Consider the following 18,315-nt stretch of genomic DNA (forward strand, 5'->3'; position numbering starts at 1 on the left):
GCCATTTTAGATGATTGATTCTAGTTTGTTTATAAAAAGCTTGGAACTCTAACTTTGTTTATAAAAAGCAATGTACTTCCATCTATATGAGTAGCAAATAATTGAAACATTTAATTAATTTATATCTTATTAAGCTCATACACAATCAAATTTCAGGTACCGGCCAGGAAAAGAAAAGAAGTATTAATTTGTTAATTAAATGATGCCACTGTAAGCCTAACTGTAAACAGAACTGTAAAGTAGTTCTTGAGAAATCAAACCTAGCTAGCTGCTTTATACCAGGTCGTGTTTGAACAAGTCAAAGTAATCAGTGTACTTTGTGATCATCAACTAATTTCTGTTACAAGTTTGAGAAGAATAAAAGCAATTTAATCAGAAAATTTATAGGATATATGAACCTGATGAACTGGCACATCAACCAATTCCAGCTAGATATTGATTTTATACCCGCCAAATCTTGATGTTTAGTTTACTCGATTAGTGCATATGATGGTGTGATGGATTGCTATTAATTTTGAAGAACAATATTTAGATGGGCTAGCTCTCATCAAGAGTTTGATTTCGTGGGGTATAATATCTCAATCAGTTAAGAAACAATTGTATAATGATTGGTGCACAAAATCTTTCAACGTTTGTATTTGACTTGCCATCTGCATGGAAAGTACGGGATATGGCAGACGACGGGTTGCCCATACTTTTCTTTATGCTGTCCTTACACGGCATTTGGTTATTAACCCTTGAGACTACCCTCTTGAAAATTCAGTTAAAATATCCTATTTTCTTTCCATGATATTGGCCACAGCCAGCAAAACTACTCTCAACATCGATTAAGCTAAACTGTTATTGTTTCCCTATTTTCATGGTACCATGTTTTATTCTAGCATTTTCTTCCCATTTTTTATTTTATTTTTCCATGCTATGTTAAGTGGAATTCGAGATATATATGTATCGTGTTTTGGTCACGAGCATGAACACAAATATACATATATACATACGCGTGCGGATGCACTCACACATCTATAATAATAATAACCTTATTCTTAATTATTTTATTTCATTTATTAACTACTTCACTTATAAATTTCATAATAATAAAAATAAAATACATGTATATCCTCAAAACAAGCCTTGAAATAAAAGACAATTTCACATCAGTTTTGCCTACGAACAAGGAAACTATAGGTAATGCAACTACAAATCTCATGGAGAGTTTGATCCTAACTCGGGATAAACATAGGTGGCATGCTTAACACATGCAAATCAGACGAGAAATGGTATTTTCAGTGGTGAACAAGTGAGTAACATGTAAGAACCGGCCCTTGAGAGGGGAATAATAACTAGAAATGACTACTAATACCCCGTAGGTTGAGGAGAAAAAAGAGGAATTTGCATGTGGAGAGGCTTGTGTCTGATTAGTTAGTTAATGAGGCAATAGTTTACTAAGGCGATGATCATTTGTTGATTCGGGAGGATGATCAATCATATTAGGATTGTGACATGACCCAGACTCCTGCAAGAGACAATAATAGGGAGTTTTTGCAATGTGTGAATGCTTGACAGAGCAATTTCGCATGGAGGTAGAAGGCCTACGAGTTGTGAACTTCTTTTCCCGGAGAAAAAGGCAATGGCGATATCTAAGGAATAAGCATCTGCTAACTTTGTGCCAACAGTCTCGATAATACAAAGGATGCAAGTGTTATCCAGAATGATTGGGCATAAAGCGTATATAGGTGGCTTTTTTAGATTGTTGTCGAATCACAAGGCTCAAACCTGGACAAGAGGTGGAAATTGCCAAACTGAAGTACGATAAGGGCAAAGGGAATTTATGGTAAAGCGGTGAAATGCGTAGAGATCGAAAGGAACACCAACGATAAAAGCACTCTGCTAGACCAACATTGAAATTAAGAGATAAAAGCTAAGGGAGAGAATATGATTAGATACCCAGTAGTCCTAGTTATAAATGATGGATACTAGGTAATGTGTGTATTGACATATACGCTAATTCATTAAGTATCTCGTCTAAAGAGTATGTTCGCAAGAATGAAACTCAAAGAAATTGATGGAGCATGTGATTTAATTCACTGCAAAGATAAGAACCTTATCAGAGCTTGACATACCGTGAATCCTCTTGAAAAAAAGACACAGGTGGTGCAAGGCTCCTGCCAACTCATGCCATAAGGTGTTGGGTTAAGTCTCGCAATGAATGGGACCCTCATGTTTACTTGCCATCATTGAGTTTGGAACCTTGAGCATATTATTGGTGATAAGTCGAGGGAAAGTGAGGATAACATAAAGGCAAAAAAAAAATTTGGGAAGTAAAATCACTCATGGATGTTTTAATATAAAACCTAATCCTAGAAAGACTAAAAGAAAATCATGTATTGCTCCAGGTAAATTCATTGTACGTAAATAAAAGATAAAAAATAGAATTTTTATTGGAACACTTTAATTTTTTTAAGTATGTTGTTCCTTTTCATCATGATGATTTGGTTTCATCAAAACATGAAACATGCATATGAATCATCATATAAAAAAATCAACTTAGAATACTTGTTGATATAAAATTAATAAACTTGAAGATGTTGTTATAAAAAATATAGACTTGAAGATGTATATTGAGGCAATAATCAACTACTTAGCCTTAAAGCAATTTATTGTATGTTATTTGATGCTAGCATAGTGATTGCAATATTATTTTTTAAAACTTCTTTAATCTCTAATTCTTGATAATATAAACAAGAATAAATAATAAACTAAAATTTATATTTTATTCTCTTGAAGAAGTAGCAAAATTTTGACAAGAGAGTATTGAAGGAACCTTTGTTCTCTTCTACTAAAATTAAAACCTTGTTAGAATTTTACATAAACAGTTATGACAATTAATTTAACATTAATTTTTAAAACCAAAAAAATATACTTTTAAAAAGGGAATTATTTAAAAGAAAACAACTGTTTATTCACGCCAAAATATATATAATCAACCCTTTGATTATATATTTTTCGTTTCGTGGTAACATTTATATTTCTGCCATCTCAGGGCATGACAACTTTGACATTGTCAGCTTGCTTCGACACTAATTTATACAGGCTTACCTATATTCAACCACTATGCCAATTGCTTCGAAGAAGAATTATGACGTGCCAAAAACAGAAAACTTCAATCAATGGCTATTAATTTGTATTCATATATATGGACCTCTATTTTACTAATTATGTGCTTGCAAATTAAATTAAAGAGCACCCAGATATCGCATCCTGTTTGACCAGCCAATCAGACCAATGTTCATCGCTTGCTAAACCCTAAGATGGACTCATATGTCGCCGCAGTCACACATTGTCATGCCAGGCCAGTTTTCGGTTGCATCTAGAAATGATCAATCTGATTAAGATCACATCAATTCTTGTGTTTCCGCAAATTAATTAACTTCTTAATGAAAGATATTGGGAAAGAAGTCTAATTGCGAATAGGCTGGAGAGCTGTCTTTAACTAGTATTCAAACTATTATCAAGTTACCCAATAATTAATCAATGGGGTTTAGTTTGATTTAACGTAGTACCATGGCTTAAAATGGTGTGTGTGTGTGTCTAAAGAAAAAAGGAGACGACAAAAAAGACAAAGAATATAGGTGAGAAGAAGTTTTTGGGCTAAGAGCATGTAATAACAAGAAACGGTCATTGGTTCTACAGTATACTAGGGCTAAAAATGTCGTGTAAAACCAACAAAAGTGACTTGCCATCCTAACCCTAAACCAACACCCCGCTTTCTTATTCTGTTGGTGCTCGTTTCTTATGCAACTATATATCTTCTTGTGGACTTCTTTCTGTTGTATTTGATGATAAAGAATTCATAGCTAGATAGGTGTTCAACATTAAAAGTACTGTTGGCCATCGATCCATGGAGGAATATTCTTTGGCCGGTAATTCGAGTGATGATGCAAAGAGTACTGCTTGCCCTAGAGGTCACTGGAGACCAGCTGAGGATGACAAACTCAGGCAACTGGTTGAACAATATGGTGCACAAAACTGGAATGATATTGCAGAGAAGCTCCAAGGAAGATCAGGTTAGTTATATATAACTTTTAAATTATTTTTTCTGTGACTCAGGTGAATATCATTAAGATCAAACACGTTAGATAATCGGAAATTGATGCTTATTTAGAGATAGCATATATCCACAGATTATCGTAGGAAAAATATTGCAAGGAGGGATTAGCTCATACAGTATACGCATACCTTAAATTTTAATTTGTTACATGAAACGGGTTTTCAAGAATTAAGATTAATTGCAGATGGATTCTTAGCTTAATTAAGCATTAATTAACAGATATATCAATGTTATTATGTCTCTCTAAATGTGTGTAGGACTTCTGGATCATGCTAAATGTAATCTTACCAGATATTTTTATTTTTATTTTTATTTTCTTATGGAAGTAATTTTACCAGCTTATGATTGGATCTATAATGTCTCATATATGTGTATGCCAGCTTGAGTAACTTCCAAAATTCCTATCGTGCGATAAGGGAGATAAAATTATACCAAGTATATTAATGACGTCACTCTCTCTCTCTAAATATTACAAGGACACACACATGCACACACTTTGATCACTTGGCTCCTGATTTTCTCTCTTTATGCAGGGAAGAGTTGCAGATTGAGGTGGTTTAATCAACTTGATCCTAGAATCAACAGGAGACCCTTCAGTGAAGAGGAAGAAGAGAGACTACTAGCAGCTCATCAAGTTCATGGAAACAAGTGGGCATTAATAGCCAGAGTATTTCCAGGTCGAACGGATAATGCTGTGAAAAATCATTGGCATGTAATAATGGCGAGAAAGCAAAGGGAACAATCCAAGCTATGTGGAAAGCGGAGTTATCAAGATAGTCTAAGTGACTCCAACCCCCCCTCCAGTAGTTCGCATGCAAGGAAATCTAGGACTCAAGAGCTGTTTAGTTCGAGAATTGGTTTTGAGGACTCTAGAGAGTGCGAATTTCGAAACCCCAGTAAAGATAGGACATTCTCAATATCTCCTTCTAGTTCTTCTCCTTCTTGGAATTCCCCCCCAACAACTTTAGCAGCTTCAAACAATTCTTCTTTGGTGGATTTATCGAGAAGGAAAGGAAGAGATAATTACTTCAACTCAAGTTTAGCATGCACCACCGAGAGCTCCAAAGTCTCCGATCAATCTATTTATAGATACCATATGAATTCTTCAGTGCGTAGCAGCAACTGGAGTTCCAGTAAATTCGGGCTTCCAAACTATAGAAGGGTTGTTCAAAGTCCATTAGGATACCTTAAACTTGGAGATGATTATGGAAACCATGGAATGATCAAGAAAGAGTTGTATTGTCATAATTCATCCACATTAAAGAATATGAGAGCGACGAGTAACCATCAAGAGCAAGGAGATCATGAATCTATCAGACACAAGGATGTTCCTTTTATAGATTTTCTTGGTGTGGGTATATCTTCTTGATCACCCACAAAAACTCCAATTATATTTTATCACATGCATGATAGTACTGTAGGGCTTACACTTTCTTTCAATCCTGTGAAAAATGTTGATGGCATGAAAATTAAGTAACAGCCGTATCGTAGCTTTCATGTAATTTATACTTGGTAACAATTCTATATATATATATTGCAAGATTCAAGCGTAATAACGTATGATGTAGACGACCTTCATGTGAATTTCAAGACATTCTTGATCTTCCCTAGGTCAGAGATGCCAAGATCATACATATAGTACGTTTTTTTTTATGTATCCTTATATAAGCATTGATTTTGTTTACTTTGTCATATTTTTATCGATGCATCCATTTGTAAAATAAATAAAAAAACTAATAATTTCTAAGGTTTATTTGTCACACTCCCAAGCTAGCTATGGCTCACTGTTTTCTTTTTCGATCCCCTACATTTTTGGTTATTGTACGTGTGATGAATCGGAAGTGGGAATTCGAAAAACCTTCCTCTCAGAGAACTCTCACCCATCATCTTAAATTAATATTTCTAAATCTGAGCTCTACTGATCCATATAATTTTTTTTTCGAAAAACAATTTACTTTGACAATGGTGATGCCAATTAGATTAAGTGCGTCGTTTGTTGAGACCCCAAAGAAAATAAAATCAATTTTATTCACATCCAGTTCACAAACTTGTGACATAATGATCTAATTTATCACTGAATTCATGCCATGAAGATTAATGATGATTCTTTAATTATACTTGTAATTTGTACATATATAAACTAAGTTAATTATCACAGGAATCCAAATAAACGATATTATCCAACCAAAGACTTGCAATGATTTCACTCTCTTAGATTCTTAACAACCTCAACAAAGACATCATTGCCGATCCCCTTTTTGGTCATAATTTGAGAATTCTAACAAAAAAATTGAAAATGTCAGGTTGGTATGAGTAGTTTAATTCCATTTTCGTCATATGTTCTGTACTATTGCAGCTAGATTAATGGCAGCTATATTAATTTCTCGTATGTGAAGAATTTCGAAGGTGTTATGAATCCCATGCATGAATAGTTGAATATACAATTACAAGCTCTTTAATAAAAGGAAAAAAAAAAGCCATTTGTAACACTTTAAGCACAAAAAACCGACTCGTATATATATATATATATATATATATATATATATATATATATATATATATAAGCCGCAAGTATCTCTCTCTCTCGTCGGTGACTTTCAAACCAACTCACCGACACAGTTCTTTTTATCTCATTTTCTTTTTCTTTTATATTAAATAAATTTAGATCTTATAATTCATTATGAATCTAGCTCTAATTTTGATTTTTATTTATTTATTTTTCCCTGGATGAGAGCCTTGATTGTAATTTTGACTGTTGCTTTGATTTAGGAAGTGGCCTTAAAACCATAATCTGGAGATAATAGAGATCTTTTGCGCTGATTGGACAAAAATCGCGATATGACATTAATTTAGGCAAATGTATTGAGAAGAAAAAGGCATATAACCCTACGAGGATTTAGACCCAAGAATTGTAACAATTCAGGAAAAACAAGATGATGGAGATGGAGAGGGCGAAAACTTTTGATGAATAATTGAGTGCAACTGTTGATTTTTGTCTTGCCCTGGTTGGGTTTATGAGGTGTCAAGAAAAATATTTCATTATTAAGTTGATTTTGATCATTAATTAAAAACAATTTAAACTCCGTGGATCAAATTTGACAATAAAACTAAAATGCAGCCCATTTATTTTTCTTTTTACCATTCAGGAGGCATTTTTTTTCATGTTTGGTCCTCAAAGAATTTTTTTTAATGTTTGATCCCTATTTATTAAGGTTTTTATATATTATCTAAAATTTTATTTTGTTGACATTTCAATCCAAAAATTTAATTGAGAGATAAGAAAAAAGATAAAGAGTCTTTGAAAAACGAGGAAAAAGAAAAAAAATGAATGATTATTCATATTTTGATAATAAAAAAAAGTTATTTTTGATGTTAATGTGTTCCATTTGATGAGAGGAGTCCTATTAAAATGTTTTTTTGGCCCTTGTATTACAAAAAAAAAAAAGTAAACTGAGAACCGCAATTATTTTTTGAATCAAAAAGAATTATTACTTTTAAATTGATTAAATGTTGTTTGAAAATTAAATATAAGTTTATTTAGGTTCATAAGATATTTTTAGGTATTTCAAATAAAATGGGGGTTGGGATTGGTTTTTGGTTTCAAGGATTTAAAACTTGATTTTTTAGTAGTTTCTGGATACTTAAGGTGCTTAGAGATCATCCATGCAACGACATATTATCTGCTATAGTAGAAAAAGTATTGTATGCTCTTTTTTTAAAAAAAAAAAATTTATCTTATTTATAAAAAAAAATAAAGTCAAGTGCTTGAGCTTGGTTTTGCAAACCCGTATTTAGGTTGTTACTTCATTAAAAGCCATCCAATTTCTATTTAGTTCTCGAATAAGCTTATAATATTTTTTTTAATATTAGCATGTGCTAGTCTTACATGGCCCTTCATGATTTTTTTAAAAATTTAATTTGGTATCTTTTTTGCGTGAGTATTTTTATTATTATATAATTAAATAAAATTATTAAACTTAATCGGGTCTATAATTCGAATTATAAAATAATCCCAATTGACTTGGATTGATAAAAAATATTATTGTCTTAATAATTTTTAAAAAAATTAGAACATGTGGTTTTTACATGATTGACAAGGTGGTGTCCAAAACTAGAAAATCAATTGAGTTATATTGAGTAAACTTTAATAAGTTTTAATTTAAAACTTGACTCAAGCTTAGCTAAGGCAGGGGACATCAAAGTTGATCCACCAAAAAAAATTGGATTTAATAATACTTTCAAAAACATTCCCCACATAAACATGCAAACAATATATAATCTAATTATGTTTTTATATTCATTTCCGTCAAAATTATCAAAATGAGATTTTTTTTTATATTTAAAACTTGCTTTTATTCAATGCAATTCAAATTATTTATCTTTTTATATAAAAAAATATTTCCATATAATTAAAATAAGAAATAAATTGAATGGCTCACTTCAGTACAAAATTATATTTTTTCAATACACATTTATCTCTTAATTTTTTAACTTGCTATTTAATCAGTATTAATAATTTTTTAAAATTTATTTACATATATAACCTTTTTTATTTTTTTAAACATACTCAACAAATTTATATTTTAGAATTAATTTTTTTTATCTGGTGTTAAAAATGCGTCTGCACCTTCTTTTTATGGTGTAAAAAAACCTTTTGCATCAATAGGTCCTTATCCAAAACGACAACAACAAGAAGCAGAAAAATCATCCACCCAACCACGCACGTGCCTTACTGGCGCGTATACCCCAACATACTCTTATTTATCCCTCTGTAGCCTTCGCATCTAAAAACACAAAATCATTTGTTCATCGTCTCTCTCTAAATTTAAAATGTTGATGACGCCAATGGCTACTAAAACTGCACTCCCGAACCATTCGGCATGACGGTCAAACTCAAAGTCAAAGGAAAACTTAAAGTACTCTGTTTATCCAACGGTGAGAATGCAGAGGAAGACGACGACGACGAGGATACACCGTCTGATTGAAGACGAAGACTATACCGGATTCAGTGCCGGTTTTATTTCGGGTTATGCTCTCTCTGCTTCTCTACTCGGCAAACCCGACTTTGGCCTCCTGACGTACGTGGGCCACCACTCCTCTCTCTACTCACTTGATGAGTCCTTGCATTTGTTTAAGATTTTTAATATTGCTTGGATTGGTTTTTGCAGGCCACCGGAAATGGCTGCCACGGCTAGGACGGTTTGTGCGCCGGCTCCGCTCATACCCATCATTGCCGATGCTGGTAAAGTTTTTCTTTTTTTAAGTAAAACTTTTTTTTTTTATGTAATTTTGTTGTATAGTGATTATTATTTCTGATTATAGATAATTAGCATGTTTTAACGTTGTAAAAGAAATATGGGCTTGTTGTAGCTTGATGCCAATGTGAATATATTGTTATCGAAAATAACTTAAGAAGCTATTTCGCTTATTACAAAAAGAAAGAAGTTATTTTATTATCAACGCGACCTTAACTTGTAAATTGTAATTGTAAATGGCGTGCTGGAAAATACTATAACTTTCTGTTGGGGTGTAGAAATCAGAGGAACCAGACTTGCTTTCAAGTACATTTGCATCTATGTCATCTTGCATTACTTGAAAGCATAAACTGGTTAATAAATCTCTTCATGTCGACTTGAATGTCTTATATTAATAATACACATTACTTTTTATATGAACCTCGGGATTTCTCCTATGTTTCTGCTTACTTCAGATCCTAGTGGTGGCAATGCTCTCAATGTTCAGAGGATTGTCAAAGACTTGATTGCAGCTGGTGCTGCTGGATGCTTTCTAGAGGTGCTACTTCTGTAGATTTCTTTTGCAAATGATGATGGCAACACGGAGTTGTTCCTTCCTTTCATGGCTATACACCAACTGATTGAAATTGATTTTTCTTCCGGGATCAAGCATGGCCAAAGAAGTGTGGTTAGAATCACCACCCTTTCGTTGATGTTCGTTTTGACTGTATTTTTTCTGAAAAACTGGAAAAATTTCCACAAGTAAACGCAAGCTTGTGTTTTCAGTAAGCTGCCTCCAATTCTGATTATCTTTCTTCATGTGTTCAATTGCAGGGCATGTGCGCGGCAAACAGGTATTCATTTTGATTTCTAGTCTTGTAGTATAAGAGATTCTGCTGATTTTTCCTTAGACACCAGCTTTTTTATTGGAATAGCGCATGCAAAGAAGCTAGATGTCTCATTTCTGTAGATCTCTTTGTTAAATTGATGTAATTATTCCTTCTGGTAAAAAATTTTAAGGATTTACTGTCTTTACATTCTCCTTTTCTTTGATTCCTCATTTTCTTCTTCTTTTTAGGTTATACCTGCAGAAGAGCATGCTGCCAAGATAGCATCTGCCAGAGATGCTGCTGGGGATTCTGATTTCTTCGTTGTGGCTAGGACTGATGCACGTGCAACATCAGCCAAAACTGGTCTCTCAGATGCCATTTCAAGGGCTAGTCTATAAATGGAGGTATGCATCTTGTGTTATTTTACATTCTTCTTCTGTTGATAGGATGTTCGACTTTTTATCACCATTAAAGTGGCATTCTGTTGGTTTTATGCTAGTATGTTGCTTTCGATTGGAAGCAGTAAAGGTCTTCATTCACGAATTACACTGACCACAGTTTTGAAATTTCTTTACTACTGGCCTACGCCAGTGTTGGCTGAACTATTCTTAATAAACTTATTGAAAGTTCTGCATCCATGGAAGAGGAACATGAGAAAAAGTGTTATTCCCAGACTTAGAGAAGCATTTTATTCTAAAATTTCTCTCCTTTTGTATCCCGCACTGTGATTTGACCACTGTTATTATGTCCTCAAGGTTGAGGCCTTTAATTTGTTTGCAACCAACAGCAAGTGATGATTCCATCTAAAGCCATTTACATTGAACTATATATCAACATATGATTTTCTAATTTCTTAGTCTTTTTATTGCAATGCTTCCTGTTCCAATATTCTGTGGACCTATTCCTAGAAAAACTCAGTATCCTCCAAATAACGGATCCTTTAGCTTAAGAGAACATAGTTTGGATATTTTAGTTCTATATTTCCTTTCTATTTGATAAGTAAATGTGTTTGTGTGAGCTCCATAGTGGATGTCTGCTGCATTGAAGCAGAACAACTCTTCTTTATTTTTGTTCTTTTTGCTCCATTTACTTTCAAGTATCAAAATCTAGGGTCTGTTTGTCAAAGAGAATGGATCGGGGGAGATGAATATGATAAAATGAAAGGGTGGATAGGGAAAAGGATGGATGTAAACCCATCTATCTAGTTGTTTGGCTAACATGGGAGGGAGGGGTTAAAGACTGTTAAAGTTATTCCGCCCAAATTATGAGGATTGGAAATTACAAATGAGGAAGAATAGGAGAGGTCCTTCCACTTCTTCCTTAGGTCCTTATCCTCCTTCCTAAAAAAAGGAAACACCCGAGCCTTCACAATTCATCCCTCCCCTTTCATCCATCACTTCCTCAATCCCCCCTGACAAACACAACCTTAGACGTTTCAACCAGCCATGTTCTTCATTTTATCTGGTATTATCTCTGCAGCTGATGGATGTTTTGTACACTCAATCCTCATCTAATTTCGTAATAATTTAGTTATGTTTTTGTTGAGTTTACTTTTACTTTTTTTTTTTTACTCTTTTAATAAATGAAATTTAATTACTAATCAATCTAATATTAAAAAAAAATTAAATTAAAAAAAAAAATGAGTCAACCGGGCTAACTTGCTAAACTCGCAACACGAGTCATGAGACTAAAATAACTACATAAAAAGCAAACCGCAACAAATCATGAAACTCAATCTTTAATAAATTAAATATTGAAAGATAAAATAAAATTTAATTTTTTTAAAACAATACCAAATAAAAAAAATATTATAATGAACAATATTTTATGATACTATATACACTAAAACTACCATGTCTTTTAGTTTTAGTTAATTAACATTTGCTGAAATTATGGTTGTGTAATATATCAAGCAATGTTTCTAACAGTAGCGATAAGTATCACAGATTTAATATTTATTATATTCATATGTTATTTATTGGTCATGAGATTTAAATATTTATATTTTGTTTATCAGTTTTGGTTATCAATTATTCAAGTATAATTTATTATTTAATAAAAAGTAAAAGAGTAATATATGTGTGTGTTTGGATAATACACACATATTAGATCATTGTCTGCACGAGAACACTTGGGGTAAAATCTTTTTTTTTTTTATGTAAAAAATTATTCAAGCATTGTCAATATGTTTTTTAGCCAAAAACACTTAAACTATATAAGGATTGATCTGATATAACCTGTTTAACTTGACATGTCCAAAAACAACTCAAATAATAATAAAGTAATTTGACTAAAAAAAAATAAGACAATATTTTTTTAAAAAAATATTGATATGATAACATATTAGATCAACTTGGGTTGATTTATCAAATCCACTATCCAGGTTATGAGACCTTGATAACCTTATAAAAAACAAATAATTTTTTTTTTAAAACATAGTTCTTAACCAACTCAATATTGAAGGATAAAACGAAAACAAAATTCAACTAAAAAAATAAACTGAGTTAACACGGGTTAACCTGTTAAACCTGAGTCATAAGACTGAAATAATCTCATGGAAAACAAATTGAAACAAATTATAAACCCTAATTCCCAAACAATCTAATGTTGAATGATAAAATTAAAAAAAAATGACATAATAAACCAAGCGAGTCAACTGACCAAACTCGTGACCCAAGTCAAAAGTATGGAACAACCTTATAGAATTCAAATCAAAATAAATTATGAAACTTAATTCTCAATCAATCTAATACTAAGGATGAAATTGAAAAATAAATTAACAAAAAAAGACAAAAAAAACCTCAAGTCAACAGGTTTAATATGTGACCCAAGTCATAGAATCGGGATAACTCTATAGAAAGCAAGTAAAAAAAATATGAAGCTCGATTATCAATCAACCTAATATTTAAGGATTAGATTGAAAAAAAATGATAAAAAATTGAAAAATTGACTTGAGTTAACTTTGATTAACCCACCAAATTTTGGTTAAGAAACCGAAATAACTTTATAGAAAGAAAAATTAAAAAAAATTGTAAAGTCCAATTCTGAATCAACCCAATATTGAAGGATAAAATTGAGAAAAGAAAAGTATTCAATTAAAAAAAGGACAAAAAAAACTTGAGTTAATCAAGCTAACCTGCAAAACTCGTAAATCGGGTCATGAGACCGTGATAACCTTATTAAAAGCAAATAAAAAAATAATTATGAGCTCAATTTCTAATTAATTCAATGTTAAAGGATGAAGCTGAGAAAAAAAATTAAAATAAATAAAAAATGCCATGAGTCAAAATGGTTAACCTGCAAAACTCACGTCTCACGTCATCAACCTGAGATAACTCTATAGAAAGTAAATCAAAACAAATTATAAAATTTAATACTTAGTAAATCTAATATTGAAAATTTAATATTGAAAGATAAAATTAAATTAAAAACTAAAAATCTTTAAAAATTTTAAAGATAAAAAAAAAAAAAAAAAAAGAAGAAGAAGAAGATGGCATTAAACTGTTCATAATGCCAAAACCTTTTGTGTGTGATCATTGTAAAAAAAGAAAAAATCCATTCCCTACGTCCTTCACGGCAAAGCAACCTTACATTTAAGTGGATGGAGGTACACAGGCCCGTTCACTGTTCACGGGTGGCCAACTGATCATACCCGTGAAATTTTTTTTGTCACCTTTTTATTTAGTGCAACCACCACGCTACCATTTCACTGGCCAAAACTTTTTCATGCTATGTAATCAAGTGTCCTTATACAGTTCAAAGGATACCCTTTATAGTCCACCCAGTTTCGGCCATCTTTCTTTTAACGTTTTAAAATGTTTTTGAAAAAAATTAAGTTTTTTTATTTACTTTAAATTAATATTTTTTTGGTATTTTTAAATTATTTTGATGTTCTGATGTCTGATGTTAAAAATAATTTTAAAAAAATAAAAAAATATTATTTTAATATATTTCTAAGTGTAAAACACTTTTAAAAACAACCTCAATTATATTCGCAATTATATTCCTAAATAGACTTGCATGTTTTTCAATGGCAGGTTATCATATCCTCAACACTGAAAGCCTAAGTTAGTGCCAATAATGGAGTTGTTGGCGTCACCTTTAATCAATTGTAGTCACCGTTTTGTCTTCATGTTTTGCCATTTTTCAAAAACATATAGGACCCCTCAAATTCTTTTTTTCAGTAAATCTCTTATAAAAGGCTATGTTTTTTCTTGCTTTGTATCCTCACATCAATCTTCTCACTCAAAACTTCAGCTTTCTTTTTTACAAGCAATAGTTAAACATGGTTCAGGGAAGGGGCAGTGCAGATCTAGTGATGGTTAATGTGGCTGCACTCCTATGCTTAACGGTTCTCACTGGGCACGTTCACGCAGCAACTTACACAGTCGGCGGCTCTGGTGGTTGGACCCTTAATATGGATAGTTGGCCGAAAGGCAAGCGCTTTAAAGCCGGTGACACCCTAGGTAAGTTGTCACATTCTTTTTCTACTAGTTAAAGTCATGCAGGAAATGGTCATAAAGAAAACTGGAAAATGCCACGTAGTAGTTGTTAATAATGTTAATAGACACGGACACATGAAAAAGAATATTGATGGACGAAAATTTGTTGAGAACTGGTAAATTAAGGGAATCGAGAAACAAAACCTGTGCATTTGCTATGTATCATGTTCAAGAGGTGATCAAGCTAAATAACAAGGCTGTTTTATGTACATTCTCTGGTGAGATTTTCCAGTATTCACTTATGATCCAACAATCCACAATGTGGTGGCCGTGAACAGAGGAGGGTACAGCAGTTGCATCACTCCAGCGGGCGCAAAAGTTTATAAATCAGGAAAAGATCAGATAAAATTATCAAAGGGACAAAACTTCTTCATTTGCAATGTTGCAGGACACTGTGAATCTGGGATGAAGATTGCTATTAATGCTGCTTGAGCCTTCGGCTTAAGGTTTTCTTTCTTGTAATATCCCTGTATTAGTAGATTGTGCTACATGTGTTCATGTGAGGCTAGCGTTTTCTAGAGTGATGATGGGACTGGAAATAAAACTCGATGTTTGTTGTCCTGGAAAAACCTCGAGTGCTGTCAAACCTTGTTTAAGGTGGAGTCGCCATCGCCAGTGTTAAAGATTCAAACAGAAATGTGGGCTGCTAGATGTTATGGCCTTATGGGCCTGCCTTTTTTACTTCGTTTTTTTTTTAAAAAAAAATACTGATTTTAGATTGTAAACTACTGTGTTCAAGACAGTTCCGCTTCTAGAAACGGGTGGCTAGGACAGAGGAGAAATGGGTTCGAGGTTTTTTTTTTTTTAATTTAATGGTAATTTTAACACTGCAATGCAATGGATGTCTAGTCATTAATTGGAATATAAAAATAATTTTATAATTTTTGTGAAAATTTTTTATAAAGGATATAAATTGTTACCACGTCCATCAAAATTGTAATTTTTCAAAACTAGATAGGTAAATATAATTTTAATAAAATTATAGGATGTTAGAGATAATTTTCCTCAAAAACAAAGATAATGATATTTGAATCTTTCATTGCTTAGTCAATAAAAACAAAATATCATATCAAAAATAAAGATAATGAATCTTTTATTGCTTAGTAAATAAAAATAAAATATCATATAAAAAATTATTTCAACTCAAAAACTTAAATTATTATAAAAAATCATGAATGGTTTTTTATAATCTAAACATTGACTGAATTATAGCTATTATAAAACATTATAGGGAGCTATGGGTAAATAAAACATAAAAGGATCCTAAAATTTTATATTCCAACATTTAATTTTTCCGCAGACATCGAAATTTTTCAATTCTGAATTCAGAGAAACTATAGTATCCTCACCTTCTAGATGCATATATCCAGGGGTTGTGTAAATTCTGTATTTTACACGGCAAATATATTTTAATGAAACTATAGTTCATGTTCTGTATTTTACACGGCAAATATATTTTAATGTAAATTAAAGATGGCGGGAAACTACAACAATTGACGACACATCATTTACCCTTATCTTATTCAAAAGAAAAATACCTTTAATGGACAACGTGTCATTTACCTGTTAAGAAAAAGTCATTTGCAAGGCACTTGGTTTCTTTTAAATTGGTGATTCTATTTTTTTAGTTTAGGAAAAAACTCACTATAAATAAAATTATTAAAATAATATTTAAAAAGCTATTCCATTTTTTTTAGTTTTTAAATAAGATTATAGTTTTTTATGGTAATATTAAAAATTACTTTGTAAATTCTTATATACGAACCTCATATAATTTTTTAAAAAAAAAACATTACTTAATATTCAATAAGAATAAAAATATATTTTTTTATTATAATTCTTTACATGATTTTTTTAGATTAATTATTTTTTTCTATAAGTGTGTAATAATTATCAAGTCATTTTTTTTTATTTGAAATTTCTTTTTCAAGGTTTTATTGAAAAAGAAATATTTGTTATAAAAAATCATGTTTCTTTTAGAATAAAAAAGAATTGCATGAATAAGGTAAGGGGGTTTGATTGAAAATATATTTTTTTCTGTTAAATTAAAATAATTTAATTTTTCATGAGTATTTATTTTAATTGACCTTATTTTTTATTAAAAAAACATCTTGTTAATAAAAAAAACTTGATTTTTTTTATCAAAATATAAAATAATACAAGAATAAGAAAAGGAAAATAAACCTCAAGTTAAAACCAAGATTCATTCTAATAAAGCCACTTTAAGCCAGAGATGAGACCTGCAAGCAATTTCTGAATAAAACACTACCGATCACGGTGGTTGCTATATGTAATAATTGTTTTTATTTTATTTTTTTTTCAAACAAGGCAATAAAGAATAATCTAGTCCACCACGTATTTGTGGTTATCATATCCTAAGATGCTAAAAAGAGAAAGCTTCAATGATGTCTGCTTGACTAAGAATACTATTAACTAGATAATTTTCAAGAATGAATTATTTTTTTTAATATAAAAAATATTTAGATATTGTTGATGTGTTTTTAGTAGAAAAAAATTTACAACTATATAAGATTGATTTGAAATGATCAAATTAACTTGGTAGGTCCAAAGAAAATTAGATGAACGATAAAAATATAGTTTAATTAAAAAATCAAGTATATATATTTTTTAAGTATTGAAATGACAATGTATTAAATCGACTCGGATTAACTCAAGTTAACCTTTCAAATTTATTATTCAGATCATGAGATCCTGATAACCCTATAAAAAAAAAATAAAAAAAAATATTCAACTCAAAACTCGATGTTATAGAATGAAATTAAAAACAAAATTCAACTAAAAACATAAGTTGAGTCAACTTATGTTAACCTTCCAAACCCGGATCATGAGAATGAGATAAAAAAATAAATTAAAATAAATTATGAAACTTAATTCACTATCAGTCCAATTTTTAATGATAATTTTTTAAAATAAAATATAAAAATCACCCAAGTCAACCAAACAAACTCGCGATCTGATTCATAAGAACAAGATAACCTTGTAGAATTCAAATTGAAATAAATTATAAAGTCTAATTCTCATTTAATTTAATATTAAAGGATAAGATTGAAAAAAAAATCAACTTATAAAATAGAGAAGAAAATCAAGTCAACCAACTTAACATGTTACTCAGGTTATAAGATTGTGATAATTCTATAGAAAACAAATAAAAATAAATTATGGATTTCAATTCTTAATCAACCCAGTATCGAAGGATTAAATTGAAAATAAAATTAAATAAAAAAACAATAACCTGAGTTAATATGGGTTAACCTGTCAAACCCGAGTTATGAGATCATAATAACCTCATAGAAAAAAAATAAAAAAATAATTATAATTATGAAGCATAATTCTTAACCAAATAAATATTAAAATATGAAGTTGAGGAAAAATATATGTAAAAATCAAGAAATAAAACCCGAGTCGACACGACTAACTTGTAAAACTTGTGACCCGAGTCATAAGATCGAGATAACTCTAGAATAACCTTTTCAGCTATTGGAATCAACCACATGTGCCATTCAAAAATAGTGAAGTAGCAAACGCTTGTACAACATGCATCAATTTTTTTAATTCTTATTTAATTATTAAAACACTCAAATGAACCCACCCAACCAATTAATTAAAAAACAACAGCAAAATAA

General features: G+C 31.0%; 3 protein-coding genes across 3 annotated transcripts; all 3 read left to right on the forward strand.

Annotated features, from left to right (window-relative positions):
* Positions 1-3,665: 3,665 nt before the first annotated feature.
* LOC133690647 (transcription factor MYB56-like) lies at positions 3,666-5,766 on the forward strand. Its single transcript, XM_062110889.1, has 2 exons — positions 3,666-4,061; positions 4,639-5,766. The coding sequence occupies exons 1-2, from the start codon at positions 3,896-3,898 to the stop codon at positions 5,472-5,474; spliced, it is 1,002 nt and encodes a 333-aa protein (XP_061966873.1). The 5' UTR covers positions 3,666-3,895; the 3' UTR covers positions 5,475-5,766.
* Positions 5,767-8,989: 3,223 nt separating this feature from the next.
* Positions 8,990-10,695, forward strand: LOC133693014 (carboxyvinyl-carboxyphosphonate phosphorylmutase, chloroplastic-like; the record flags this gene model as incomplete). The annotated part of the gene is given in 7 exon segments (XM_062114203.1): positions 8,990-9,183; positions 9,274-9,347; positions 9,816-9,897; positions 10,002-10,027; positions 10,174-10,193; positions 10,418-10,573; positions 10,669-10,695. Coding segments are annotated over 7 exon segments (579 nt in total), but the record flags the coding sequence as incomplete, so codon positions are not given.
* Positions 10,696-14,317: 3,622 nt separating this feature from the next.
* LOC133691399 (basic blue protein-like) lies at positions 14,318-15,352 on the forward strand. The gene is made up of 2 exons (XM_062111888.1): positions 14,318-14,635; positions 14,904-15,352. The coding sequence occupies exons 1-2, from the start codon at positions 14,455-14,457 to the stop codon at positions 15,101-15,103; spliced, it is 381 nt and encodes a 126-aa protein (XP_061967872.1). The 5' UTR covers positions 14,318-14,454; the 3' UTR covers positions 15,104-15,352.
* Positions 15,353-18,315: the final 2,963 nt, after the last annotated feature.

This window comes from Populus nigra, chromosome 4 (genome assembly GCF_951802175.1).
Source record: "Populus nigra chromosome 4, ddPopNigr1.1, whole genome shotgun sequence".
Lineage (NCBI taxonomy): Eukaryota > Viridiplantae > Streptophyta > Magnoliopsida > Malpighiales > Salicaceae > Populus > Populus nigra.

Coding starts and splice junctions, on each gene's coding strand:
- LOC133691399 (XM_062111888.1), top strand. CDS start 14,455: ATGGTTCAGGGAAGGGGCAGTGCAGATCTAGTGATGGTTAATGTGGCT. Junction 14,636..14,903: donor TAAAGCCGGTGACACCCTAG/GTAAGTTGTCAC, acceptor GAGATTTTCCAG/TATTCACTTATGATCCAACA.
- LOC133690647 (XM_062110889.1), top strand. CDS start 3,896: ATGGAGGAATATTCTTTGGCCGGTAATTCGAGTGATGATGCAAAGAGT. Junction 4,062..4,638: donor GAAGCTCCAAGGAAGATCAG/GTTAGTTATATA, acceptor CTCTTTATGCAG/GGAAGAGTTGCAGATTGAGG.